We start from the raw sequence: 25,571 nt of genomic DNA, 5'->3' as shown, positions 1-25,571 counted from the left end.
ATCTTGACAGGCGAAGTCGATAGTGATTATGAGTCTCCGGGTCAACAATAGGTTGACCATCTCTAACTACTGCTCAATTTGCATCTTAAAGTCTAAAAGAAGCGAACGCGTTATGGCAAGAAAACTAGATTCATTGGATAAATTTAAACAAAGAAACCCCCGTTTTATTGTTTAGACAGTATTGTTGTGTCAATAGGTAACCATTTTCACGACTATTGTCGCCATTAACACAATAAGAACTTGGCGGCCCCATTCGACTGCTGTGTCGATACTACATCGGCGCACATCTCTGTTATGTAGGTCGCTCTGTAGGTAATAATTTGAATATGCTGTATGACATTAAACACTTTTAATTCCTTTAATAATAGAAAAATGTCGAGTGAATGTGATGATCTAGTGTGTAATCTGACCTGTGTAAGATGGCGCAGCGCCTCTTACAGACAATTTAATGAACGATGTACAGATACCGCTACAGAAAGTCCTAACATGACCTTTTCTTTCATAAACTAATCGCCCACCATCAGATTTATGCTAAATTTTATAGCACACACATAATCATAAACTACACCTTGCTGCAAGATGATGATCAACTCCGCTGAAGAAGCGAACGCGAGACTGCCAATCCTTAATTTTCATAGACAAATTGGGCAAAACAGAAGTCGACTTTTCGAGATCTAATGCGAAAGACATGAATATCGCACCGGCATGGAAACACTTTCACAAATTGAGGCCTGGACTGGGCTATGATATACCGTTTAAGGTACGGTTTGGCCAAGGTTCCTTCGGGACTGGTATCATCCATTTGCCAAACTCATTCGTTCTTCATGCAGACTCGCGCACTGTATAGATGCCTTTTACGAGAATCTGCAAAGTTCGAAGAACAAGAAGTACGAATGTTTTTACGCAATACCATTTCTGAAAGATTTCACTACCACCACCGTGAGACATCGATTGATCGTTCCTTGAAGGCTATACATGAAGCTGAGAAAGTAAGCAATAGCTTGGTTTGACCTCCTAACCATTGACATCGTCAATCAACGCTATTCAACTATTAACGGAACGCTAGTCTTTGATTATTATTCGCGAAGCTTTGGCTGGAGACTCTCGTTATTACAATAAACTTGTAGATCTGGGTATGGGACGCATTGGCCCTCTGGCCTTTGTTAGAAACAAAGTATGTATAAATGGCCATCATGTAACTGGATTTGTGGTGTGAAAAGCTGATTTGCTTACAATTATTCAGATCAAACGAATAAGCAATGTATGTTTTGCAATGGTACTGTGATCGTTTCTGAAATTTTCATACTTAAATACAACACATATAGCCATCTAAGCGATATGCAGCTTCATTGGATATACGGCCGCAATCGGGAAAACATCGCGACTCCGCAACCCGCTTCCCTATGCCAAGTCACGTTATGGATATCACGCCTCCCAAACCAAAGCAACTGAAGGCAGCAAAAATCCGACCTCGCAAACCGTTTCAAACAGCGTTCAAAGTAGAAAGTAGTAGTGGCAGAGTTTTCATGCGAGTGCGAGGATGGGTACAGCCAGCAAAGACTAGTATGATGGTGAAAAACTCTGTGAAAGCAGTTCAACGTCGATTGGATCTCTTTCAAACACATCAAGAATATCTTCAAATGCTGGATGGCGAAGCATTGTTTTTGAAAGCCTGCGGTGTCAATGCAGACGACGTTCGCGGGGCAGGTACGTCAACTACGCCCATCGTCTGTTTAATACAATACTAAAATCGACTCTCCTTTAGCTCAACATGTTCGTAAAGCTATTGCCGATTCACGAAAGATTCACCTCAAAAAAAGAAGTAATATTGACGATGACAGTGATGCATCGATGGATGCAGAAAGCATCAATAATAGAAGATGAATTGGCCGTGCAACCATGTTATAGAACCATCAGGCAGAAATTACACAAAAGGTAGCTCTGTTCACTTTAATTGAAACTCTGCCTCTTGTGCCCTGACCACAATCCGTAGATGACAGTTATGTTTGCAGCCATAGCAGTAATCACGCACCTTATCATCGATCCATATGCTTCATATCCGCGGTGTATTCCCTTGCAATGAGCAAGGGCAACAACGCATACCTGACCATCCTCATATACATGTATAATCACATATTGACTGCAACATTTTTTATTTTTTTTATTTGCAAGGATTTCTGTAGCCAACTATGGATATTTTGGTTGACTTGTAGGGTAGGAAATGTTGTATCTTGAATCGAGCTATTGTACATTGTGAGAGGAAAATATATTGTGCGGCGAATATGATGTTGGCTTAAGGGGGTTGCACCTTGTTTGAAATCCGAGGAAAGCTTGCTTGTTCCGACTATGATTTAAAAGCAAGCGCTTTTACAAGTCCCCTGAGGCTGCATGACTTACTCAACCTTCTTGGCCTTTCTAGCACCATAGGTCCTCTTAGCGAAGTCGACGAAAAGGTATGTCAATGGCAAAAGGTAACCAACATTGATCATGACAGCCAAGCGCTTTCCAGGTGTAACAAGACAGTTGGGAAGAACCAAGTAGGAAACGGCCAAAGTTGTGCCAATCAAGAATTGAGAGATCTGCATGCTAGTAAGATAACGCTTGCCAGGGGGATGGAAGCCAATAGAAGTGAAGGCATAGTAGGTGTACATGACAGTGTGAATGAAGGAGTTGAAGGTGGCGAACAACCAAATGGGAGCTGCTTGGTAGCGAATACCTGACCACATAGTGATCATAGCACCAGCGTGATGATAGGTTTGCAAAAGAGAAGAGCGACGACCCTTGAGCAGAATGATAGCTGTGTCGATCACTTCATAGTATTTGGAGAGATAGAAAAGATAACCCCAATAACCGAGCGCATTATCCCACAAAAAGCTGTCCTTATCGCAGAACTAGTCAAAGCAATAATATCAGCTCACCTCATCCTTGACCCAAACCAGTTGAATACTTGAATAAAACACTTACAATATCCTTGAATGGCAAATCACGGTGAACAGTCTTGTGAAGAGCAAGGGCCATATTGACGAATGTGACGCCGGAATAGATGGCCAAAAGAAGGTTATGAATGAAAACGAAGCCAGTCATCAAGGGACCTGAGTTCTTGGAAACATCCTTGATGCCCTTGTTTTTGGCTTCAACACGGGAAGCCTTGGAGGTTTTTGGGTTGAGGGTATGAATGACGATGGCGTAAGTAGCAGCCAACGCAATTGGGGTCTTCCAATCCATGAAGAACTCGTAGTATTCGGGGAAAGGGATCCCAGGAATAGGAGTCAATTTGTCCAAATCTTGCATGGTGATTATACGGTTGAAGAAGAAGAGAAAACGAAGGGCTAAGGAAGAAGATAATGAGTTTTAAAGGTTCTGCTTACAAGAAAAAAAAATTGATCCAATAAACTCAGCTGAAGTTACCGCTTTCCGTGCACTTAAAGCGTTGGTTCGGCCAGCTTGATGCCCCAAAGTGAGTGGATTCACATTCAAAAGATCAAATGTTGTTCCCCAGCCGTTGGGTGCCTTGGGACAAATTACAGCCAACTATTTTAAAATTCCGCCAGCTCGGAGTCGGGTTATCGTACTGTCAACCCTACAGAATTTTTTTTTTTCATTGTTCAAAGCGTGCCTTTTGTACAGTATCATGTGTCATTTGTAACTTTATCGATCACTGATAGCTTTGTGAATATGAGGTGCTGAATGATGTTTATAATGAGATTTGGATACTAAGTCTTATCTAGAATTCTACTTTAGCCATTGGCTGTCTAGGGCTAACATACAGAGCACGAGCTTCAGTATATTTAATGCTCTGATCTATGGCCTCTACCCAGGCGTCTGCCCAGGCTTTACGGCCGTCCACATAATCTAATTTGCCGCCAACTATGACCCATTGATCTGCTTTAACAGGGGCACGGTAATTGACCTCTAAACGAGCAGTGAAGCCCGTGTGATTTGGTAAGCTGGGAACAGTCTATAAAGAGTGTCGAAGTTAAAAACGAGCTTCCGCACCAAAAAGGTTATCAATTCGTAAAAATACTCACTACGTAGGCTAAATGCTCATCCAACAATGTTCCAAGCATACCGCCATGGATAATACCATCATGCCCGCATCTAAGAAAAATGATAATATTAATACGATTATTCTGTTTCAACATTACCATATGCTATGGCTTCATACTCACAGTGACCTTCCAAGGTGGCATATCATGTAGCACTCTGTTTTCTCTTTATTGAAAAATTTCAATGGCCGGATAGCAATTTTTCCACGGCCCCGAAGGGTACTGGCTGTCAATGAATGCTGGTACGCCGAAGGTGGCAAGTGACCATAAGCGACAACTTCAGTGATGTTGGGATCGTCGCGGAGCTTATTGACAATGGGAAGTGCGACCATTTCTCGTTCCAGTCTCGCATTGTGATCTTCGTCGGATTCAGGTGCTTCCGTCTGGTCTAGGATTTCGACGGTAGCAACATCCACCCCATTGGTGACAATATGGGGAGGTTCATTGGCAATTGGAACTGTGTTTTCTATGGACATGAAATTCAAGGGAACGAGATGAAAAAGGTATCTGCAGAATTGTGTTTTAGTGGGCTCGGTGAGTCCGACCGTTGGCTTCCTCTGACTTTTAACTGACTCAGCACGATTATCACACTTTAAGTTCAAGGGGGGTAAATATGAAAAATAAGGAACTCAATGCAATTAAAATGGTCATCTACAAGAGGTGGGAATTTACATCACTCTCTGCTTCTATCAAAGCTATCTATATTATCAATCTTGCAGTCCCAGCTTCGTCTTGATTTTGGAAACTAAATCTGAGTCCCCACTATTCTTCGAGACGTCGTCACTGAGTTTGATTACCGGAGTACCGTTGCAGGAGTTCATTTTGATAACCATATTCATGGGTTCGCTTCGTTGACTAGGATTGCTGTACTTTTTGAAATCGTTGGTGAAGTGGGTGCCTATACCAAAACTAGAGTTGACTCCAGCTTTGATGCAGTACTCCTGGAGCTGGATCGCCTTGTTGACATCTAGAGCATCCGAGAATACGATGACCTTGGTGTTAGGATCAACTCCCACCTTGCGATAATGGTCAACCATGGCATCCACAAACTTCAATGGATCACCACTGTCCTGTCGAACACCTGTGTATGCTTTGGCTAAATCATGGTCAAAATCGCGGAAGAAAACTTCTGTGCGGAAGGTGTCGGTCAATGCGATACCCAGTGCACCTTTGTAAATGTCCAACCAACGAGCCAGCGCCTTCTTATTGGCATTTTCAATGCCTTCTAAAGCCGAAATACCCATGAAGAATTCGTGGGCTGCACAAATGCAACTTGCTTTCAGCATGTAAATTCAAGATACCCGATACTGCGATGAATTAGCACTTACCAACTGTTCCGATAGGTGCAATGTTATATTTTTTGGCTAAGGAAACATTACTCGTTCCACTCACGCAGCCTTTCGGCTTTTCACCTTGCTCTTCGCATTTCTTGACATATTTCTTTTCGGCATCCAGCATAGCGTGCATGATGGTATCCTGAGTCTGCATATCTCGGCGACGGCGAGTACCGAACTCAGAAAATTTACACCCATTACTCAAAAGCGCTTCTGCCTTCTTGTATGCATTTTCATATTGTCCGTCATGATTCCAATCGGTGTCGACAAACAGGAAATAGGATTCTGAAATGAGGGCCAAAAGTGGCACTTCATACAAGATAGTATCTAACCATAATCCAGTCACAGCCAAGTCAAAATCTCTCGTCTGAGGATCAAGGTGGAAATGAACTTGCTCGTCAGGCTTAAATGTAAAAGCCTTGAGATAATCGACGTAGTCTTGGTCCATAAATGGAAGTTGAGATAGATACTTGTATTCATCATCCTTCAACTTCAGATTCTTTAAGCCTATTACAATTTGGAGATGATACAAATGTGTTTAATATGGAATTATTTCAAAATTCTTTTTCTCTACGCATGTGCCTTACGTTTGATTTGCTCACTCAGCCAATCCACAGCCTGCTGATTCAGTTGCATAGATTTAGTGCGGTTGGTAAACTTGTACGATACGCGAGCTGTTGGATAGTTTTTGAAAACAACTTGTTGCATCGAAAATTTGTAAAGGTCATTGTCCAGAATGGAAGCAAGGCCGACTGGTGGTTCAGTATGATTGCTCATAATTGTTAGTTAGGAAGCGGAAAGTGCACGTATTGTTCAACCCCATGGAGGATTTCATGGTCTATTGAACAGTCACAACAAATTGGTATAAAAATTGTACTGTAAGGAAAATTTTCTTTTTTCCACCGTGTTGTTTTTTTATTTTCGCAATACTTTTTATGTAAGTACTTTGATCAGTTTTATTGATATCCCATACCACAATTAAGTCAGGGCAGCTGTCGAAGACCTCTAGGGGTTTTGCTCAATGATGGCATGCCCGTTACAATCGTGGAAGAATGAACTGGCTTGACCGCCCAGAGGTTGCGACCGTTTTGGACGTCCTCTAATAGGTCGTAGTCGAAGTTTCGAAAGAGTTGAAGGCTCAGCTACCCCTCGTGGGTGATACTCATGCTGGCTTTCTTAGTTACGAAATGCACATACGTTCAACTTTTTATAAGAAGCTATTACTAATGAAGCTATTCTTCGTTCATGTAGGAAATCATATATTGGCAAGTAGAACTTAGGAACCCATCATATACCTAAAATAATAAAATGATACCTTTTCCTAAACCTTAATTTACATACGATCATGATGATGTTTGTATCCCTTTCACTGCCTTTTCCTCTGTTCAACGTTCAATACGGTACACCGATCTGACTGATATGAACCTTTCAGGGAGATCATTGGCCCGCATATTTTCTAAGTGTATAAATAAAGAAGGTCGGAGGATACTGGATCGTCATCATCAAATTTGATATGGAAGATTATCCCGCCGTACTTAACCCTTTCGTTCATCCAGCTTTTTTTTTTATTTCCTTCCTAAAAAATTAATTATATCTAAATAATTCTCAATAATGCCTATTGTCCAATGGATATGAGAACTGACGCTCAGGAACTATCAACTCAGGCGCTGAATCAGGCATCCGCCAATCTCACCGATAATAACACCATCCATGACAACCACGATCAAAAAAGTGACGAAAATGTGGATGCTTCTTCCAAGAAGTCGGATTCAGGCATCTACATGGAAGCCAAAGCAGAAGGTCATATTCCGCCTATCAGCCCAGTTCGAACTGAAGACCGGGATGAGCAATCTGCAACTAGAGAGCATCTTTCGGCCGATTATCAAGATGAAGCAACTTCGTACACGGAAGACTCTGCGTCTATAATGTCGAATACCACCACTATTTCCTCACTTATGGATGAAGAAGATGAAGGCAAACAAGTTTACAATATAGAAACGACCAATCCCTCTCGACTTTTTTGGTAGGTTATGTAATCTATGTGTATTTTCGACCCAGTACGTAATATCTCACCATCCCGTCGGTGTAGGGTACCAGCCGAACAGCACCCAGAGATTGCTCCGGCTGAGTTTGCAAATTGGTTACAGACTCACGGTGTAATACGAGGAAAAGGGCAACTGCGTGTGCGTCGGAAGCGATCGATTCTTGCGGTTTCATATTTGCCAGGTGAAGAAGATGACGATGACGAGCAATCAAAGGAGCATTCACGACAACGTCGTCAAACACACAGTTCGACCACGAGTGTTCCAGAATCGCAGCCATTCACCTCTAATGTCGCTGAACACCCCATTTTAGAAGAGCAGGAAGAGACAGAACCAGATTCTACAGTTACGACGAATAATGGTAGAATACGAAGGACCGTTAGTCTTTATTCGCCTACATCCACTGTCGGTAAGGAAGCGATATAGCTTTTTCTTTTTGGCTTGGAAGCTCCTTCGTTACAAAAACAGTAATTTACCAATTAACACTTGTACTATGCTTAACCATTTTAGGTAGGCAACCATCCACATCGTCTCAAACTCTGATATTCGATCGGCATTCATCTGCAACAGACGAATCACCGGTAATTGTGCCTCGAGTGGAAGGCTCACTACTAAGGCGAGCAGCTAGGACTAGGATACGACGAACATCTTTATCTGGATCTCAACCAGGAGAGGCAGGAAGACGATTTGGTAACCGCCGCTCACAGTCCATTCATGCAAAACCTAGTGATTATCCCGAACGTTTCGGCGTCGTCCCTCCAGGAGGAATCACTTTACAAGATAGACCTGTTAGCATAAGTGAAATTATCGACTTTGGCGGTCCGGAGTATGAGCCTGCTGAATCTCAGCAAGGCATCATCACGCGAGTTCATGACGCCGAGACCGAAGTTTTTTCACGTATAGCAGCCGAGGAAAACCAGCAACAAGCGGCAAAAGCTACTAAACCCGACGTGACGGAAAATGCAATTCCATCACATATCCAAGACGAAAATGTGATCGCAGAGACAGCCGAGGTAATTGCCCCAACCACTGAGCATGTAAATATCCCCACCACAACTCAGGCACCAGAAGAGCAACTTGAGGTTATCATTCCTACCTTCACAATTGAGCACAAGACACAGCCTGACAACCAAACTGTGTTGAAAGCAAAGACAAATGTTACACTGGCAAAAACGGATAGCAAGAGTAGCAAATCATCGTCTAGCCCATCCAAACCAGAGAAACGATCCTCATGGTCCTTCAAATTTTTGTCAGATGATAAACCGAAGAAGAAGCAGCAGCAGCACCTGACTAGCAGTAGTTTACAAAGGGTACCTTCGTCATCTTCAACAATATCGACTGCTAGCAATGCCTCAAGCACTGGGTCATCCAAATCAAAACTCAAAGACACAAACGAGATATTTTCAAATCCGGCAAAGAAGCTTGGTTTATCTCATCTATTCCAACGAACGAATTCCAAAGCTCAGAAAGCGAATATAAACGGTTCTTCGGTTATGGTGAAGAAATCGGCAAAGTCAAATGAGATTAACGTCGCCAATGACGACTTTTCCAGGTTTCCGGTGCATGTAGAGCGTGCTATCTACCGACTGTCGCATTACAAGCTGTCGAATCCCCGGCGCCCACTTCATCATCAAGTCTTAATCTCAAATCTGATGTTCTGGTATCTGTCCATCATCAATGGTCAGAAGATAAGGCAGCAGGCTTCACCTCAACAGTCTGAACATACTGCGTCACCAGAATCACCACCCCCATCATCTTTCATCATTCATTCACAAAATAACTACCAGGAAGAGCAGGAAGCGACGCCAGCAAAGCTAGGCAAAGTTGGAAGGTTCATCAGTGCAAGCAAGAAGAGAAGACAAGAAATCATTGAAAAGAAGCAAATACAACAACAGCAACATCACCAACCCCGATGGCTACCGCCTATATCTGAAGGATCTGCACAAGGTGATGGTCAGATCGAAGAGAGCGACAAGACAGGCACGCACGTAACGTTTGCCGCTCCGAAAGCTGCACCACGCGCGAAAGACGTCGATGAACGTTTGCCTCAGACCAAAAGTCAACCTAATTTGCCTCATGGCTCACAATTGGTGACAAGCAAACGACCTAGTGATAATCGATATTCCCCTATTCCCAATCAGCATTATCAACCATCCCAGCAGACCACTTTTACTCACGAAGCTACCACTTCGGAATCAGCACCGGTCAATCCACTCAATCCACATCCTTTACCCCCGATACCCGGACCTCCCATATTGTCAGAGGTGTCAAGTTTTGACTCGTTCACCGATGACATACTCAATTCACTTGGCTTGGAAGGACAGCACGCATCCGAGGATGATGATGTTCCTCTAGCGCTTTATCGAAACAGGTCATGACACTTGGCTTATTCGTTTCGTTCACTATCTTAGCATATCCCCTATCTTTACTCCTAACCATCTATCTTGCCGCCGCCAGCCATCCATCCTGTGTAAAATTCTTCTGTTTTAGTTTGTATAAAGATGTGCCTTCTCAGCGAGGCATACTCATAACCCAATACCGAGACTGCTTTTATTTTGACGCGGACAGCGCGATTTTTCACATTTTTTAAGAGAGAGCGTGTTCTTTATTTTCGGGTGCAAATCTCATTTGCATTGCAATAAGCAAGCTAGCCTTCCTACCAGTACCGGATGAACAAGCACTGGACATGAGCAAACGGCCTGTTGATATTGCACACCTAAAGGTATAGCCATTGATTTTCCCTTTTTATGATTAGGATCGCTTTAAACTAAGGACATTCTTCAGACTTTGCAACGGAAAAGAAGGGCACTGCAAACCCGTGAAGCCAAAGAAGAGCGAGAAGATAAAAAGAATGCAGTACGGCAAACAACCATTGATTTTTTTGCCCGTCCGTCTTCTGAACGACAGCCTGACGTTAATAGCCAACCCTTAGAGGAAGACAGTCCGTTCAGACTGTCCTCTCAAACCAATGCGCATGCTCACAATCCGTTCGCCTGTTCTTCGCAACCAGAATACAGTAGCCAAAGTTCTTTTTCGATATTGGAAAATCTTTCACAACAAGAGTTTCAGAACGAATATTGGTCAGACGATGAAGATAATGCGTCCGAAGGCAAGGAATCAGAAGCAATGAAGGAAAAAGGCAACCACACAATAGCCGAGATATCTGAACCTCTTGACATCAAAGGAACCGTACCTATTGTCGTTAAGCAAAAGAAGAATGAAGAAGGAGATTTAGGCGATTCCGAAAATCGCCTCGTCATCAATCTGGCTAGCCAAGATGATTATAAGACTTTTCTCAACGATGATATGTCGGACGGCACGGAGAGTGTAGATAGTGACGAGATGAATGACCGAGCCGACCATGACGACTATGACATTTCTGATGAGGTATCTCGCTTTTCACGTGCGACTTTGATGGATAATACCTGGGATGAACCGGAGCAAAGTGTAGAACTGACACTCGCGAACTATACAATGACTGGACTCTCTGAAGTGAATGAAGAAGATGTACATGACGGAAGATTGTTGTCTGTGTTAAAACAAAAGGTAGAGAATGCCACAGCAATATCGGGCGCATTGGACATCGGCAAAACGATTAATTCCACGCCTCTGAAACAAGGCAGTACGGCAATGAGTAATCTTACACAACCGCTGGCCCCATTTGACTGGGCACTCAAAACTAGTCTATTTATTACTTCTACTCATAATTTTGACTGGATGCAAACAGATGGCAGAAGCCAAGCAAAAGCTCTTTCACGATTTCGATCCAATCACTTCGCCAACGAAAAGCTGCTTGAGTACTGCAGAAATCCGGAGGAGGTCACCGATGTCGGTTATACTATAAGCCAATGTTTGTATCACTGGGCCTATCCAAACTCAACTTTATCAAACGATAAAATCGCTTCGAATAACCGATTACTTAGCAAAAGCGCATACACGGAACAAGATAAACTTGACTTACAGGAATGGCAGGCGCGGGAAGACGAATGGGCATCATCATTTCGTTCCTTATTTGACCTATTGAATATGGAAGAGTGCGACTATTTCTACTATATCGGCATTACAGTATGCATCTTATTTCGGTCCAAACGATTTGTAGGAGGTGAAGTTGAAGCGATTGGTAGTAGATCTACAGTAGCCTTCCGAAGACATTTAAAAGACGCTGGTAAGCACAATGTGGTGAACTACAGACTATAGATACCTGATATTGAGTCAACATTTCTTAGGCGTCAATTATATCCTCCCATATCAGACGAATGACAAGGAAAACGAAGTGTTATCTAAAGAAGTGTTGAGTGACTTGGAGTATTTGGAATCTATCAATCCTGGTACCACGTAAGTAAATTCGTGAGTCAACTCGTATTATCACGAACCATATGCTTACATCAGATACGTCCAGTCGGCAAGAAAAGAAACCAGTAGCTGGTGATAACGAGAAGAACTCACTTTTCCTTGTACATGGAGTGGATGACGTTCAAAATTTAGTAGATGCGCTTGTTACATGGCGAGAACCCAGGACAAGTGACCGGGCCCACGGACCTCCGACGTTGATATCTCCACAGTCTTTCTTAAACTCTACTTTGAAGTGTGCTGAGGTAAAATGGAAAACTAATTCGGAACAATCAAATGTGCCAGATTATACTAAACGTAGCACTTACAGACTGAACAACGAATTGTTCGCAAGCTTACAAAATCTGAAAACAGTACCGAAAAAGCAAGCCAAAGTGTATTATATAAACTTGATGTACATGGGTACATCTTACCAACGAGCCTCCTCCTTCTATACAGCATCCTGGGTAGAAATACCAATTTCGAGGAATCATTCTGGGTAGAGTGTTCTACACAAGCACTTACCAAAGGGCTAAACACATCATGTGAAAATACCTTGGTTTCCGAGTGGGCAACTCACTTGCCATCAATTGATCAAGTACAGTATACCCGTAATGCATACCGAATTGGATGACAAACGCAAATAAAATCTTTCTGGCTCAGCCAAAGCTTATAAAACGCTCGGAGTGATAAAGGAGACCGAATTCCCTTTACCCCACGGTAGAATTCCGCTTGTCTTTTAATTTTCCCCATCAGTCATCATGATGAACATTATAGGAGCTCGTCTCTCTCCAGAAACTAGAGCCTCTAACGAAACTCGCGACATTTACCTTCCCAATCAAACAGAACAAGTTTCTCAAATTGCCATTGACGTGAGTGTGCCAAAGTGCTGAATTCGGAACAAACCCTGAGTCAGCAAATTTCCAATACCATATCTCACTAAATTGGGAATATGCTTACTGACGAAATTCCACCCCACAAATATTAGATTGGAGGCTCGTTGACTAAAGTTGTTTACTACACGTCCACTCCAGGCATACAAGGCGGAAAGCTTCATTTTACGCGTTTCGAGACAGACTGTTTAGATAACGGTATCGAATTGGTGGTACGACTATTGCAAGAGTCACAAAAATCCACACGGCCCAACCTCACTCCACATGTTGTGGCAACTGGAGGCGGCGCACACATGTACTATGAAAAGTTAAAGCGAGCTTTTCCAGGAATACCCATTCGGAAAGAAGATGAGATGGAATGCCTCATAATAGGTAAAGCGGCAATGAAAACCCGCAAGGTTTTTTTTTTGGGGGGGGGTTGCAAATGATGACCTTATTAACTGGATTTGTGTAGGTCTCAATTTCTTTATCCAACAGATACCCAGAGAAGTATTCTCATATTCAGAAGCGACAGGCATGTGTTTCGAAGAAACGCCAAAGGATTTGTACCCGTACATGGCAAGTTCATGCTAGCGATTGATATTCTATCATCAAGACCTAAATTAACGCCTTTTTATTACTTCAGTTGGTTAATATTGGTAGTGGAGTCAGGTAAGGTGATTGTAGATTAGATGATACGAAACACGTGGCCCCTAACATTCTATGAACAATTAAACCATAATTAGTATTCTGAAAGTTACTGGCCCTGGCGACTATGTTCGCATCAGTGGAACGTCGGTGAGTTCGACAACATCAATACAGATAGGACGATCGATTGCTAACAATAACATCTGTTTTAGCTCGGCGGCGGTACACTATGGGGCCTCCTGTCACTATTGACAGATGCGAAATCTTTTGACGGTATGAAGCAATGCAACATTTCGTACCTGCTTCTGTTCGTTTGCGGTTATGCGATGTATGACTAAACCCTTGGTCCATTTAGAAATGCTGGAGATGTCCCAACACGGTGACAATCGCAATGTAGATCTGCTTGTTGGAGATATATATGGATCAGACTACTCTAAGCTGGGGCTCAAGTCATCCAAAATTGCATCAAGCTTTGGTAAAGTGTTCCGAAAAGGCGAGAAAATAGAGCAAAAGTCTTTCAAGTCTGAAGATATTTCTAGAAGCTTGTTGTATATGATCAGGTACGCGCACGCAGCTACAATGATATCATACCGCTTTTTGTTGCATGCATAGTAGTCTTAACATATAACCATCAGCAACAACATTGGTCAGATTGCCTATTTGAACGCCCAACAGCATGGATTGAAAAGAATTTATTTTGGAGGAGGCTTTATTCGAGGTAAATTCATACATTCTACCTGCGTACCTAAGGATCAACAAATTAAAAATATAATAACAATTTGCTTAGGTCACCCTGTTACAATGAACACATTATCGTATGCAATCAACTTTTGGTCACAAGGCAATATCAGGGCTCTCTTTTTGCGACATGAAGGATACCTAGGAGCTGCAGGCGCGGTAAGGATGACGTTTCATTATCCTCAGTAGAAAAAAAGCATAGACTTAACACAAACCGATTTCCCATTCCCCTCCTGGATTTAGTTCCTCAAACATCAATTAAATTCTGAGCCTGGTTCGGACAAACTGGTATAAGAAAAGCAAATTATATCGCTCTTCATGCATTCCTCGTTCTAAGCACTGCTGGCCGGGTGTAGCTCCATTGTACATAGATATTCGATAGAAAGAATAACAAACAAAAATTAAAGACGGAAGAAACTATAAACGGAAGTGAAAGCAGCGAACCCAGAAACTGGATGTGAAAGATATGCTTGACTGACTTTACTTGAGCGATTCCTACGGGCGGCGGGGTAAAGGTAAGCTAGGGACATAAAAGCAGCAGGGGTGAGAAATGAAAAATATGTTGAGTTCTATAGTCATAGCTTTTAATTGACCTATGCAAACTCGTCGTTAATATAAGATGCAGCAACGCTCATAGCAGGAACGGCTTCAAGTTCGAAAGGATCATGGAGTATTCTGAAGATGCACCATGTATCAACAGAGAGTCTGCTAGGAAAAATTAATTGATGCAACGTTGATTTGGATGAAATTGACATACGGCTATAAGCTATAAATTAGGGATGTGTATGTTTTTTTGAACCAAGGGGACATTCAGAAGAAAAAAGTGGGTTATTTGGTCAAATTGGGAGTCTGAAGGAACATAAGACAAAATATTGACCTCACGAATTATCAAAGGTCTAAACCACACCACAAAGCTGATATAGTGTATTATTGTTCATGACCTACTTTAACCTCTCCTCCATTCTTTGTTTTTTTCAGTAGTTTCTTTTATAGCAAGCGTTCGTCTTTTCCTCAGCTCTGTTCAACAAACTAGCCTGTGCATTTCGGGAACAAAAAATGACCAACCACCAGATTGATATTGCTATGTATCCATTATGTTTGACTCGCAGAGACTCGGGAGTAGACGTTGAAAGTCGCCATAGTAATATCCAGACAATGTCACCAACACGCTCACATTGCCACCCTCACCGAAACCTCCCAAACCTACAGAAGGATATCACATTTATGACATTAACAAGTAGAGACAGTATATCAAAAAGTATATCGTTTCAAACAACACAGCAAGAAGTCAGCAACCTAGAAACCTCCAAAAGAAGCTACGAAGCAACTTTGTCACAAACGCTTGTCTTTCAAGTACCGAAGCGACAAAAATCATGTCCAGCAATTTCTGCCTTGCACACTAACGACTATGTCAAATTAATATCGACCAACTACCCTGTCCCACCGTATAATCAGCTTGCAGTGCATAATGTAGAAGCGACTTCGCTTTATTGCTCACCGCCTCTGGAGACGAAGTCTGCATGGATTGAGGGAGAAAGAAAATCACACAGATACACACCAAGCAAACGATTGTTGGCATTATTATGTTCTGACGGCCGCCACCTTCCTCGGCAGCTACTTTTCACGGAATATACAGCCATCTATCATTTGCGTAAGGAGGTTATTCGATGGATACATCAGGTATTGGTGAATTATGGTTCATAAATTTGCACAGCTTAGCAATCTAATTCTAATTAGTCATATTTTGAAAGGTCAATGCTGGATTTCTACGCTTTCATTCAGAAACTATTTTCATGGCCATAAATTTCTTGGATCGATTCATAGAGAAATGTAATTTGCGATGGAGACAGAGGATATATCACGTTGCACTTGGTTGTGTGTATATAGCGGGCAAGTTTAACGAAGAGACCCGAGAGCCAATGGTAAGGATATCTCCAGTTTTCTAATCATCTATGCCCCTATTAATCCTTAACGCAATTAGATCGGCGACATGGTAGAATGCGCGAAATATGCTACATCGGCAGAAAAGATCAAGGTTGGATAATCTACTCAATACACTTGAAAAAAAAAAAAGAAACCAATCAGAAAAAAAGACAATAATAACCGTGTATTAAATTGCTATTCCTTAGAAAGTCGAGAAGGAAATCCTATCAGTTCTTGGTTGGGAAATTCGGGTAACAACGCCACAGGCAATGTTGGACGAACTGCTCTCGTGTTTACCGGAAGCTCGATCTACTCCAGAGCAATGTGCGTATAGTGATCAAGTAGTGAAGGCAGCACAATTGTATCTGGATATGGCCAGTTTCGGTGAGCCCTCATCGATGTTTGTAACTAGAAGAAATATCACTAACAACGGCCTGACACTTTCAGAATGGGCGTATCTTCAGTACTCTCCTCTGACGCTTGCTGTCAGCGCTTTCAAGTGTGGGCTGATACATTTGGATTTTGATGATTTAAATGAAACGGTGGATATTGCATGCAGCTTGACTTCTGTGTGTCAGGTATGCTTCTTTTTCCCACTGTACAATTGTTTTCCCAGTGCACTCAATATGTTGACTTTCTTCGCTAAAGGATTCATTAAAAACCTGTGTCCAGATGATGCAAAGTCTCTGTCGACGATAATGGAAATTAGCAAATAACAACAAAACTGGAAACGAACAAAGCAAGCACTAATTTTCACAAGCCGTATGTATTATATCTATACTACTAATAGTACTGTCTAATTTATTTGGTGATTCGCACTTCCAGTGAGTTTCGATATTTTCGCCATACATATGCTTTACTTATGCTACGCACACTCTTTTCACAAGTATAGGACAATTATGCAATAAACTATGCTTTAATACTGTACTTTCATTCTTTGACACCACTTAAATGACTTCTTGAGATGCGAGGCAGATTGATTACTTATCCAAACGCATATTATATCAAATGCATCCAGAAATAGAATGTGTATTGAAGATATCCAAAAGAGAGTTTTATAGAGACGAAACAAAGAAATAATAAAGGATGTATGGGATATATTACAATGGCTATTCGAGTAGGATAGGTTTGGAGAGTGTTTGAAGTAGTATGTGGCATATAATCTAATGCCTACTTTCAAGAGCCATGGTCAATTTTAAGTAGAAACAGGGTTGGCTGTGCTGTTTGGCGTTGCTTGCGGGATTTTGGTCAACTCAACATCAGCTGTAGGTGAAGGGCTGGTAGGAACTTGGTTATTGACGTTACCATTTGGTGCACCCTTTTGGATGATCTCTACATAATTTGCAGGGAACAGACCCATCGTGCCGTTTCGAAGTCGTCCTCGCCACCATTGACTTTGCACACCAGTAGCTGGATCCACCTTGGACAAAATAGCAATAATATCTCCCTTCTTGAGAGTTAACTCCATAGGAGATTCAGCATTGAAGTCATAGCTTGCGCGAGCAAACTCCAGATTTTGTGGGTCTACTTGATCCTGCTGTGGCATCATGCCATTCATAGGTTGTTGCATAGGCGTACCATCTGGAAGGAACATTTGCTGCTGTTGCTGCTGCTTGGCGCTGATGTGCTTAATAAGCTTGTGCATCAAGTAAGGAAGCCCAACGACAGCAAAAAGGAAGATGAAGAAAGGCTTTCGAGAAAGCTTTTGAGGAGTTGCTTCCTGGAATTGTTGGAAACTGTTGGCATTCAACTCTTGTGGGTTGGCTGGAGGTTGTCGTCCAGTAACTTTGTAGAAAAGACTTTTAGCCCATCGGATAAGAGCAAAGATGCTCAAAACTTGACCAAGGTAAGTTCTCAGGTTTCCGAACTGTTCAGCAACTCCAACCATGGCCATAAAACTTGAGTGAGTGGCCATGAAAGTAGATTCGAGCATCTGTGCGAATCCACCGAAAGCACCGACAATGGACTCTATCACTTCAAATGTCGCCCGAGTACCGGTTTCCATTCGCTGTGTCAAAGAAAATTCATCGGGGCCACCAGGCATACCGTTGTAGCCCATACGGTTGTAAGGAGAATATCCACCACCGTATGAACCATAACCAGACCCATAAGAGCCCATACCACCGTATGAACCAAGTCTACTATATGGTGAATACGAGCTCATGCTACTCATACCACCATATGAGCCATAGCCAGATCCGTAACTAGATCCATAGGAGCCGTATGAGCCCATTGAGCCCATTGAGCCCATTCGATTGTATGGGCTGGAATACGATGAGCCGAATCCAGTCGAAGCTCCATAGCCACCACCGTATGCAGAGTTAGTTCCATAGCCTGTAAAATGAAATATAATTTATGTTAATGGGAGTGGATTCAAAAAAATAGTGACTCAATACTCTGCCAGTTTAGGTGGCAGTAGACCAAAAACTTGGTCAATGTTGTACATTACCTGCTGGTCTATTAGCTGCGAGTGATTGAGGTCTTGAAGGTATATCAGGAGTTGAGCTGAAATCAGATGCCAGTGATGAGACACCAGCAGCCGTAGCTGGAGAGGTTATAGCGCTTGTTGCTGTACCAGCATTAGCCGATTCCCAAGGTTTTGGTGGGGATGGCATTGTGAATGAGAGACTAATAAAAAAGAGTAGAGAATTTAAGCGGGGTGGGTTGGTGGGGAAAAATAGGTCAAATAATCACTGTCAGCAAAAATCTTGAAAATCACATGGTCCGATTGGGCAAGCTTAAGCGGGAACGTCATTCACCAATCAGAGCTGACCTGCTTTTGGGTGGGAATCGAAATAGGCAATTTTCATTCCCAGCCATTGCTCGCTCCTATTCAGTCCACTGAAGAAAAACTATGTGTGGCTTGGTTACCATGCACACTAGGCTGGAAAGACATCCTCAGTTTCAAAATGGGTTCGGTTGCTAGCCACTGATGATATCACAATTTTTTTGTCATCTTGTTTTTCCGAATGGCAGCAGCCGATTTCTCTTCAGATACAATTAGTAGAGAGATAATAGGAAGTTAAAATCATGTTTTCGACACAAGTAAGCTCATATTAAAGAAAAATGTAACTATTAGTAACCATTAGTGTACGCATGTATAAGCATGTCTACATATGCTATTGTAGTGCTTCTTGTTGAAGACAGGGTCGCTAGTAGGTCAGCATTCCATGTTAAGAACGTTTTTTGGATTTTGTTGAAATTTTTAGGTGTAGCTTTGTAATGTATATCCTTTACTTTAATGATGTTTAGCTTCGCCGTCAACTGTCTCATCTCTCAAAGCAGAAAAATGGGTTTAAAGTTCTTGAACGTGCACACCAGTCTTGCGCCACAAGTAAACCACATCAATTTTAAAATTTTCAAGACTTTTGTCGCTAGTGACTTGCTCTTATTCTTTGAATAGAAGTAGTCGCTGGTTCAAACAATGGTCTCTAACCGCAATGATTATATTTATATAATGCATCCATATTCACACCATGATGGCCGCAATTAATGACTACAACGGTATATGAGCGATCAATTTTATTTTATATGAAAGAAAATTTTAAAATGACTGAAATTATCTAAGTTTAACTTTTTATTGTTGTTCTCCTAATTTAACTACAAGCTTAGATCGTAGCGCTAGATGCTACTCTTCTTGGAGCTTCGCGTGAGGTGTGTTTGCGGCGATATGCGTTTACGAAGTCAGTCAATACCCGTCGAACTTTTGGCCATTGTCGATCTTGAATAGCCCTTGAATGAAACGATTAGATTCTTATACAGATGCCACATCTTCACATACTTGTACTTACTTGGTATAATCAGTGAGGAAAGTCTGTCGCTCAGCAGCCGTCATGGTTTGCGCAGGGAAGTTCTCCACTACAGAGATCATCCATTTACTGCTCTCTGTTGGGAGCATTTGAACTAGCAATTTTTGAATAGCAGCGACGTCCTGGACAACATCTCGAGGGAAGTGGTTGATTAAACCATCAAAAAGTTGGTTTGTGAACTGAAGTCCGAACTCCTGGAAGAGCGAGCGGACCACGGCTGCGTTTCGTTGCGCGGCCATAGCAATCTCAGAAGCACTCAAAGTCGGCATATAGTGAGCTATATTATCGGAGGAGGCTCTAGGAGACATCTTTGGTGTGGTTTGTGCATCTGGAACCCCGATGTTGAGTAGTGTTCGGTGAAATGTAAGCACAGCATTTATGGCATCCATTTGTTGGACAGCGAGTGCAGCCAACCCAGCTTGGAAGATAGTCGGAAGAAGTGGGCTCTGGATCAGGGCAGATGGAGCACTGTTCAAAAAGCTGACCAGCATTCTGAAATATTCCTCCACGACTGCAAAACGATCATCAATGTTAGTAATCATTTCATTCCGTTTAGTACTATCGTTATACGACGAGTCTTCACATACCGTCAGGGATATCGTCAAATGATTTAATGCCGAACATGGCGAACGTTGGGCTACTCAATTGTTCTACAAGTTCCAAGCAAGGTGCTACACCATCTGTACCTTCCATTGCGTATTCACGAATCGTTCGACCAGCAACCCAGAGGTAGGCGCTCATTCCAGTTTGAGCAAACACGTTCACTATACGTTGCAAAAGCTGAGGCAGAAGTGGTACGAAATGCATTCGGTAGGAAATAACACACGTTTTGAAGCATTTGCACAAAGATTCGGAAACTGATTGGTCCGCTCCAAAGTTAGAAAGACACAAATCGAAAACCGGCCATAACTCGTTGATGAATGCAACGCAGGGGTGCGTTTCGTTCATGGGAATTTCAGGTTGAATGACTTGCAAGAAAATGTTAATTTGCTCCAACAAGTCTTATATTCATAATAATGAGTAAATACGGACCATTCTGCTTACATCTTGATTGCATAACAAAACTTACCTGCAGCATCCCGATGATCTTTTTCAGTAGCTTCATTCCCCTTAACCGCCACGTCGTGAAGTTTTTGCGCCAAAGGCAAACAGAAAAGTTGTAGAGCCTTGAGTAGTTCGCTGGTAGGGATGACAGCAATGACATGTGCAACTGCTTCTGTCACCTCTAAAATATCCAAGATAGGTAATGTCTTGCCGACGTTTATGAAAAATGGATGCAATTGAGACAAGTAGTCTACGAGTAGCTATGAGTGAAAATGCGTTAGTCTCCGATGACTTTAACACCCCTTCCATTCGCTAACATCCTTACCTCGCTACAGTCCTTACAAAGATGCTTCAACGCCAACGCACTTGCAGCCGCTACTTCGTCGTTCTCGAATCCAGCCGATATGAAATTAAGCTGATAGGCCAAGTATTCAGGATGCTTTCTTGTCCATGTGGTATAGCGTGATATAACTAGTGTGGCGGCATATCGAATCTTGGGATGATGAGGAAGCTTAGATAAGAACTCCATAATTTGTGGCATCACCTCATTTTCTTCGTCTGGGATCTCAGAACCCATAGCCCGGAGAGCGAAAATAGGTGCTTCGATTTGCTGCCAAGTGGCTGAAGTGTGAGCTCCAGCTAACAAACCAGATAAAACATTCAAGGGCTTGCTGAGACATCTATGCGAACCAACGATCCTACAGCAGTCTTTGAGAGTATCGCCCATGTGATGGCGGAATTGTCTAAATTCATCACGGTCTTCGCTTGTGAAATCACTTGATTCCTCAGGATATTGCAAGTGTTTGATCATGACATCGACTAGCTGATCGAAGTAACGAACAAAGTGGGGCTGGTATTGCCGGTATGTTTCGCTTGTCAACGAATTGGCAAGTTCGAACCAGAAGTTGAAAGTCATGGGAACTATGTCAAGATCATGATAAGCCGTGCATACCGCAACACCGTCGATGATGGTAGTAAATGCCTCTTGATGTGCGATCAGCAAGAGCATATAAGCTTCACCGGCTTCAATGAAAATACGGCAGTATCCTCTGAATTTGTCGTCATCTTCCTCTTCCTTTACAATGGCGAGGTCTTGATACAGGGGAACAAGTTTTGGATAAATCACTTGAATCAAGGGCATATAATCTTGTACATCCTTAGTTTCGTAAATGATTTCGCAAATCACATCGACTGCGATATCAAAAAGCTCTTCATCCTTGAGCGCCCTGAATGCCAGATCTAGCAGTGGATTGTTTGCCAACTTGTTCACGTCTATATCTCCAGTTCTGAGCCAGCTCGAGAGGCATTTGAAGACACTATTTTGAATGGCAGTGTCAGAGCCTAAGATTTCTGTCAGTATCGTATGGCTCACCCCATCAACATTGCGATTTAGCTTTGAGACCTACCGCTTGATTGAATGTACACCGCCAACAGTTTCAATATTTCGTCAGAATTATTCGTCAGTAGCTCAGTTGCTCTTGAACGAAATTCCTCATCCTAGCATACATTAAAGGTTAATCGATTACTTGCAGCATGATCGATACTACAAGATTGTACTTACCCCTATTGGGATCCTATTGTTATTATTGACTTCTTCAGGAAGAACAGTTAGAAATTCCAAAAGAGTAGGAATGGTTTCTGCAGAATTGCCAAAAAGCTCAACAAACTGAGCGACGACATTTTTCCAGGTGGGCATTTGAATTGCTAAGATAGCCAGTGATAAGCACAGCTGGGTGTTGATGACCTGAGGCCCGGTTGTAGCATACCCGGATAGCAATGATAATAAAGAATCACGAAGTGAAACGCGACCAGATTCATCCAGCTCCTTCAAGTCAAAGGTAATCTGTAGATCAATCGATTCGATAAGTATTTCATTGCATATACCACAAGTTTAAAGATAGTTCGATTACCTTTTGTCTAAAGGTCTGGGCCGCAAACAGCTTCGTCTCTAAGTTGGATTCGTCAGCTTTAATCAAATAATCCGCTGCAGACCATGCGTCAGCCTAAGAACGTTTGTGGCATATGAATTTACATTGGTCGAGTTGTAGAAGCAATTATTCGTCATTGTAGCCGAAAACTTACAGTTTTTTGGAATGATTCGAGCCATCGATTAGCCTCCTTTTTTGCTTCTGAATCCTGAGCTGAATAGAGTGAATTCAAGGCCTCGGTGACTCGGGGCACTACAGGGTAAGCCATGGTGAAAAGTAAAAATATGGGCACAGCTGGGTCAAGTGGCGAAGAGTTGGTCGGTACCAAATTTACAAGTTTAAGTTGTGACGTCGTATAGTGACTAGAAGCTTTCAGCGATGTCCAACACTAATGGGCAAGCTACTGCCATTACGGAAGGGGCAGATGATGTACAACACTCCTCCGAAACAACCAAATCTTTAGGCGAAAGAACACTGACCGATATGCAAATGGAAGAAGATAACGATCAGGGCGAAAACGTGAGCAATGGCAGTCCTACTACATCCATCAATCATGAACTCATCGCCATCTCCGAAACGGATATGCTCAACTGTCCTTGGAATAATCTGAAGCACATTGCAAAGATGAGAATTTTAGAGGTATTTATTCTATACTTACTTTCAATCCCTTTGCATCGCCCAACTAAGGTTAATATGCCTTTAGATCACCGGGCAAAATATTTTAGGCGTTGAAAGCAACACCGAACTTAAGCAAGAGAGCGAAACCCTGACAGCAAGAATTATAGATATTATTGACAATATGGAAGAGTAAGCAGTGACATTCAAGGAAGTTGCTGTAAATACCTCTTGGCTCAGTATTAATTTTTGTCGTTGCATAGACCACCATTTACGATACAGCGATTTGCAGAACTACTAGTCAGTCCGACACGACATTATACATCACGAGTGAAGTACCTGAGAGCAGTTGAGAAAGTAGGAAACGAGCGTATTTCATATAATCCAAACAAAAGTGTTCTTGTTTAACGAATGATCTGGTTTTTAGGTAATATTGATAACATCCACTGTGAACGAATTTTCTATTTCTGTTGATGAATCACAAACGTCCAACGGTAGTAGTGATTTATTTCCACCAGAAAAAGCGAGCATGAATAATGTCAACGGGCAACCTGGTCATCTCACGGACGCTACCATCAATATTGTTACCCTTCCTACCAAAGAGCCGCTTCATTTCCGACATGACCATAGCTCTCACGAATATCAGCAAGAGCTACAACACCATATGAGTAGTACAGCATCGGCTGTTTCAACCGCCAACTCCGATAGCGTTAACCGAGAGATGGATGCAATGAATGCCCACATGGAGGAAGATGCTGAATCCGCCGACACTGCTCACGTTGTTTCGGATATAGTTGATGTAGGTGATATGACGGCAACAGACAAAGAAAAAGCAACACACGTAGAAGATACAGAAAAGGCTGCCGATAGTGTGGTAGAGAGCGGTGGAGACTCCATGGATACAACAGTGTAAATAAAAGGATTGAAAGTAATCAGACCCCAAAGATATATTTTGCAGATATTGCTGGTTTTTATCAGATAGATATTCGTTGGTATACACTTGAAAAAACAACACCTCAATCTATACAGCCCCTAACGTCTAAATCAAAATACATGCAACACGAGCATGAAATCATTTTTTCGTCGAGTTCATACGACCACATCGTTCATGTTGTTCGTCTGTCAACATGTAGGCTGGATTAAATCCGCTTGGCACATCGGGGTTGACGAGTTCCGGGTTAGGGAATGTATTATCCATACCACCAAGTGAAGTGTACCTGCAAAACATCCTTTAGTTACTTGCCATTTGGCGGCTCAGAGCACAGTGACCTGACATCTTACCCTCGGTCATACAATTCGCAATACGGTATTCCAAGTAATAGTAAAAATTCCCAAACGTTTTGATATGACCAGTCAATTATAGGATGAACCCTCATAAATGAAGGCCAGCCTTCATCTGTCGGGTCAAAATGCGTCAAGTTTTCTGCAATTGACGAGGAATGAATGAGTGTTGGTGCTAATGGGTGAAGAGGGCCAGCCGACTGTGGCAAACACATGTCATCTATTTTATATCTTACCCGCATATGGATCACTTCGTCGAATGCCTACCAAGATAGCCTCTGGTTTCACTTTGACGGTATCTATGAATTGTTGAAGAGCAAGACGCATTGGTGCAGGAACTCGTATCGACTCTAGCCTGTAGCGCTTGACGCACTCCTCAACAAAGTCATCTACTTCCGGAAAAGGGTTTCGACATGTCACATACACGGATTGTATAGGTTTGATGTTTTGAGTTTGAAGCCTATGGTAGAGAGCAGCAATGACAAGGTGCAGCAATACAGTACAGTCCTTTCCTCCATTGAACGCTAAGGATAGCACTCCTTGTCTTAATAACATGTGAAGATAAAGTAGGGTGGGTTATTTCTAGGAATTTGAAGAGAAAGGCATTTAACAACGTTCATTGTAACTTACCCGTACTTATCTACTGCCTCTTCAATGACATTCAATGCCTCCCGAACTTGAGGAGCTAAATTGTGTTCTGACTGCGCTAAACTGTAAACTGTATCGTGAATGTACTTGAAATCGTATTCATTCTGAGTGGAAAGATGTCGATCTACAACGGGCTTTACAGAGCAGTCTGAGTCCTTCCAGTTGTCCGTCATGTATGTCATTAATGAACTCGAGAATAGTAAACGAGTGCAGAGGTGGTTTGCCAGTTAGGAAAAGGTTACGGATGAGTCAGTGTACTTTGGGTTTTTTGGTCAGCAACAACCAAATGGTTTCAAACCCAGAGACCAATTGCC

General features: G+C 42.3%; 12 protein-coding genes across 12 annotated transcripts; 7 read left to right on the top strand and 5 right to left on the bottom strand.

Annotated features, from left to right (window-relative positions):
• The first annotated feature begins 556 nt into the window (after positions 1 to 556).
• Positions 557 to 1,484, top strand: K450DRAFT_225428 (uncharacterized protein). Its single transcript, XM_051586376.1, has 4 exons — positions 557 to 760; positions 831 to 989; positions 1,067 to 1,174; positions 1,244 to 1,484. The coding sequence occupies exons 1-4, from the start codon at positions 689 to 691 to the stop codon at positions 1,283 to 1,285; spliced, it is 381 nt and encodes a 126-aa protein (XP_051447918.1). The 5' UTR covers positions 557 to 688; the 3' UTR covers positions 1,286 to 1,484.
• On the top strand, positions 1,485 to 2,314 carry K450DRAFT_225421 (uncharacterized protein). The gene is made up of 3 exons (XM_051586375.1): positions 1,485 to 1,707; positions 1,766 to 1,935; positions 2,001 to 2,314. Exons 1-3 carry the CDS (start codon positions 1,684 to 1,686, stop codon positions 2,233 to 2,235), a joined length of 429 nt encoding a protein of 142 aa, XP_051447917.1. The 5' UTR covers positions 1,485 to 1,683; the 3' UTR covers positions 2,236 to 2,314.
• A 79-nt stretch (positions 2,315 to 2,393) lies between these two features.
• Positions 2,394 to 3,291, bottom strand: K450DRAFT_264776 (uncharacterized protein; the record flags this gene model as incomplete). The annotated part of the gene is made up of 2 exons (XM_051592779.1): positions 2,394 to 2,891; positions 2,965 to 3,291. 2 exons carry the CDS (start codon positions 3,289 to 3,291, stop codon positions 2,394 to 2,396), a joined length of 825 nt encoding a protein of 274 aa, XP_051447916.1.
• A 344-nt stretch (positions 3,292 to 3,635) lies between these two features.
• On the bottom strand, positions 3,636 to 4,591 carry K450DRAFT_225416 (uncharacterized protein). The gene is made up of 3 exons (XM_051586374.1): positions 4,170 to 4,591; positions 4,029 to 4,098; positions 3,636 to 3,958 (listed from the first exon to the last, which is right to left on the bottom strand). The coding sequence occupies exons 1-3, from the start codon at positions 4,520 to 4,522 to the stop codon at positions 3,725 to 3,727; spliced, it is 657 nt and encodes a 218-aa protein (XP_051447915.1). The 5' UTR covers positions 4,523 to 4,591; the 3' UTR covers positions 3,636 to 3,724.
• A 2,414-nt stretch (positions 4,592 to 7,005) lies between these two features.
• Positions 7,006 to 9,800, top strand: K450DRAFT_268849 (uncharacterized protein; the record flags this gene model as incomplete). Its single annotated transcript, XM_051592896.1, has 3 exons — positions 7,006 to 7,403; positions 7,470 to 7,831; positions 7,933 to 9,800. The coding sequence occupies 3 exons, from the start codon at positions 7,006 to 7,008 to the stop codon at positions 9,798 to 9,800; spliced, it is 2,628 nt and encodes an 875-aa protein (XP_051447914.1).
• Positions 9,801 to 9,971: 171 nt separating this feature from the next.
• K450DRAFT_225399 (uncharacterized protein) lies at positions 9,972 to 12,429 on the top strand. Its single transcript, XM_051586373.1, has 5 exons — positions 9,972 to 10,144; positions 10,207 to 11,587; positions 11,649 to 11,757; positions 11,822 to 12,017; positions 12,083 to 12,429. The coding sequence occupies exons 1-5, from the start codon at positions 10,109 to 10,111 to the stop codon at positions 12,383 to 12,385; spliced, it is 2,025 nt and encodes a 674-aa protein (XP_051447913.1). The 5' UTR covers positions 9,972 to 10,108; the 3' UTR covers positions 12,386 to 12,429.
• Positions 12,430 to 12,471: 42 nt separating this feature from the next.
• Positions 12,472 to 14,448, top strand: K450DRAFT_225393 (uncharacterized protein). Its single transcript, XM_051586372.1, has 9 exons — positions 12,472 to 12,623; positions 12,740 to 13,016; positions 13,099 to 13,202; positions 13,270 to 13,295; positions 13,370 to 13,421; positions 13,484 to 13,544; positions 13,627 to 13,831; positions 13,907 to 13,989; positions 14,059 to 14,448. The coding sequence occupies exons 1-9, from the start codon at positions 12,513 to 12,515 to the stop codon at positions 14,196 to 14,198; spliced, it is 1,059 nt and encodes a 352-aa protein (XP_051447912.1). The 5' UTR covers positions 12,472 to 12,512; the 3' UTR covers positions 14,199 to 14,448.
• Positions 14,449 to 15,065: 617 nt separating this feature from the next.
• On the top strand, positions 15,066 to 16,631 carry K450DRAFT_268847 (uncharacterized protein; the record flags this gene model as incomplete). Its single annotated transcript, XM_051592895.1, has 6 exons — positions 15,066 to 15,689; positions 15,761 to 15,931; positions 15,991 to 16,044; positions 16,139 to 16,316; positions 16,380 to 16,510; positions 16,581 to 16,631. 6 exons carry the CDS (start codon positions 15,066 to 15,068, stop codon positions 16,629 to 16,631), a joined length of 1,209 nt encoding a protein of 402 aa, XP_051447911.1.
• A 223-nt stretch (positions 16,632 to 16,854) lies between these two features.
• On the bottom strand, positions 16,855 to 18,598 carry K450DRAFT_225391 (uncharacterized protein). The gene is made up of 3 exons (XM_051586371.1): positions 18,382 to 18,598; positions 17,238 to 18,266; positions 16,855 to 17,152 (listed from the first exon to the last, which is right to left on the bottom strand). Exons 1-3 carry the CDS (start codon positions 18,545 to 18,547, stop codon positions 17,109 to 17,111), a joined length of 1,239 nt encoding a protein of 412 aa, XP_051447910.1. The 5' UTR covers positions 18,548 to 18,598; the 3' UTR covers positions 16,855 to 17,108.
• Positions 18,599 to 19,423: 825 nt separating this feature from the next.
• K450DRAFT_225386 (uncharacterized protein) lies at positions 19,424 to 23,352 on the bottom strand. The gene is made up of 9 exons (XM_051586370.1): positions 22,868 to 23,352; positions 22,696 to 22,788; positions 22,347 to 22,628; positions 22,192 to 22,282; positions 21,111 to 22,126; positions 20,811 to 21,045; positions 20,329 to 20,742; positions 19,724 to 20,252; positions 19,424 to 19,664 (listed from the first exon to the last, which is right to left on the bottom strand). The coding sequence occupies exons 1-9, from the start codon at positions 22,979 to 22,981 to the stop codon at positions 19,541 to 19,543; spliced, it is 2,898 nt and encodes a 965-aa protein (XP_051447909.1). The 5' UTR covers positions 22,982 to 23,352; the 3' UTR covers positions 19,424 to 19,540.
• Positions 22,867 to 24,377, top strand: K450DRAFT_225381 (uncharacterized protein). The gene is made up of 4 exons (XM_051586369.1): positions 22,867 to 23,352; positions 23,417 to 23,520; positions 23,592 to 23,685; positions 23,756 to 24,377. Exons 1-4 carry the CDS (start codon positions 23,092 to 23,094, stop codon positions 24,239 to 24,241), a joined length of 945 nt encoding a protein of 314 aa, XP_051447908.1. The 5' UTR covers positions 22,867 to 23,091; the 3' UTR covers positions 24,242 to 24,377.
• K450DRAFT_225379 (uncharacterized protein) lies at positions 24,321 to 25,522 on the bottom strand. Its single transcript, XM_051586368.1, has 4 exons — positions 25,240 to 25,522; positions 24,846 to 25,153; positions 24,610 to 24,751; positions 24,321 to 24,545 (listed from the first exon to the last, which is right to left on the bottom strand). Exons 1-4 carry the CDS (start codon positions 25,437 to 25,439, stop codon positions 24,401 to 24,403), a joined length of 795 nt encoding a protein of 264 aa, XP_051447907.1. The 5' UTR covers positions 25,440 to 25,522; the 3' UTR covers positions 24,321 to 24,400.
• Positions 25,523 to 25,571: the final 49 nt, after the last annotated feature.

Source organism: Umbelopsis ramanniana (assembly GCF_025399195.1).
Source record: "Umbelopsis ramanniana AG unplaced genomic scaffold K450scaffold_7, whole genome shotgun sequence".
In the NCBI taxonomy this organism is placed as follows: domain Eukaryota; kingdom Fungi; phylum Mucoromycota; class Umbelopsidomycetes; order Umbelopsidales; family Umbelopsidaceae; genus Umbelopsis; species Umbelopsis ramanniana.
Note: the sequence above shows the minus strand (reverse complement) of the source record. Positions and strands in the feature narration are given on the sequence as shown.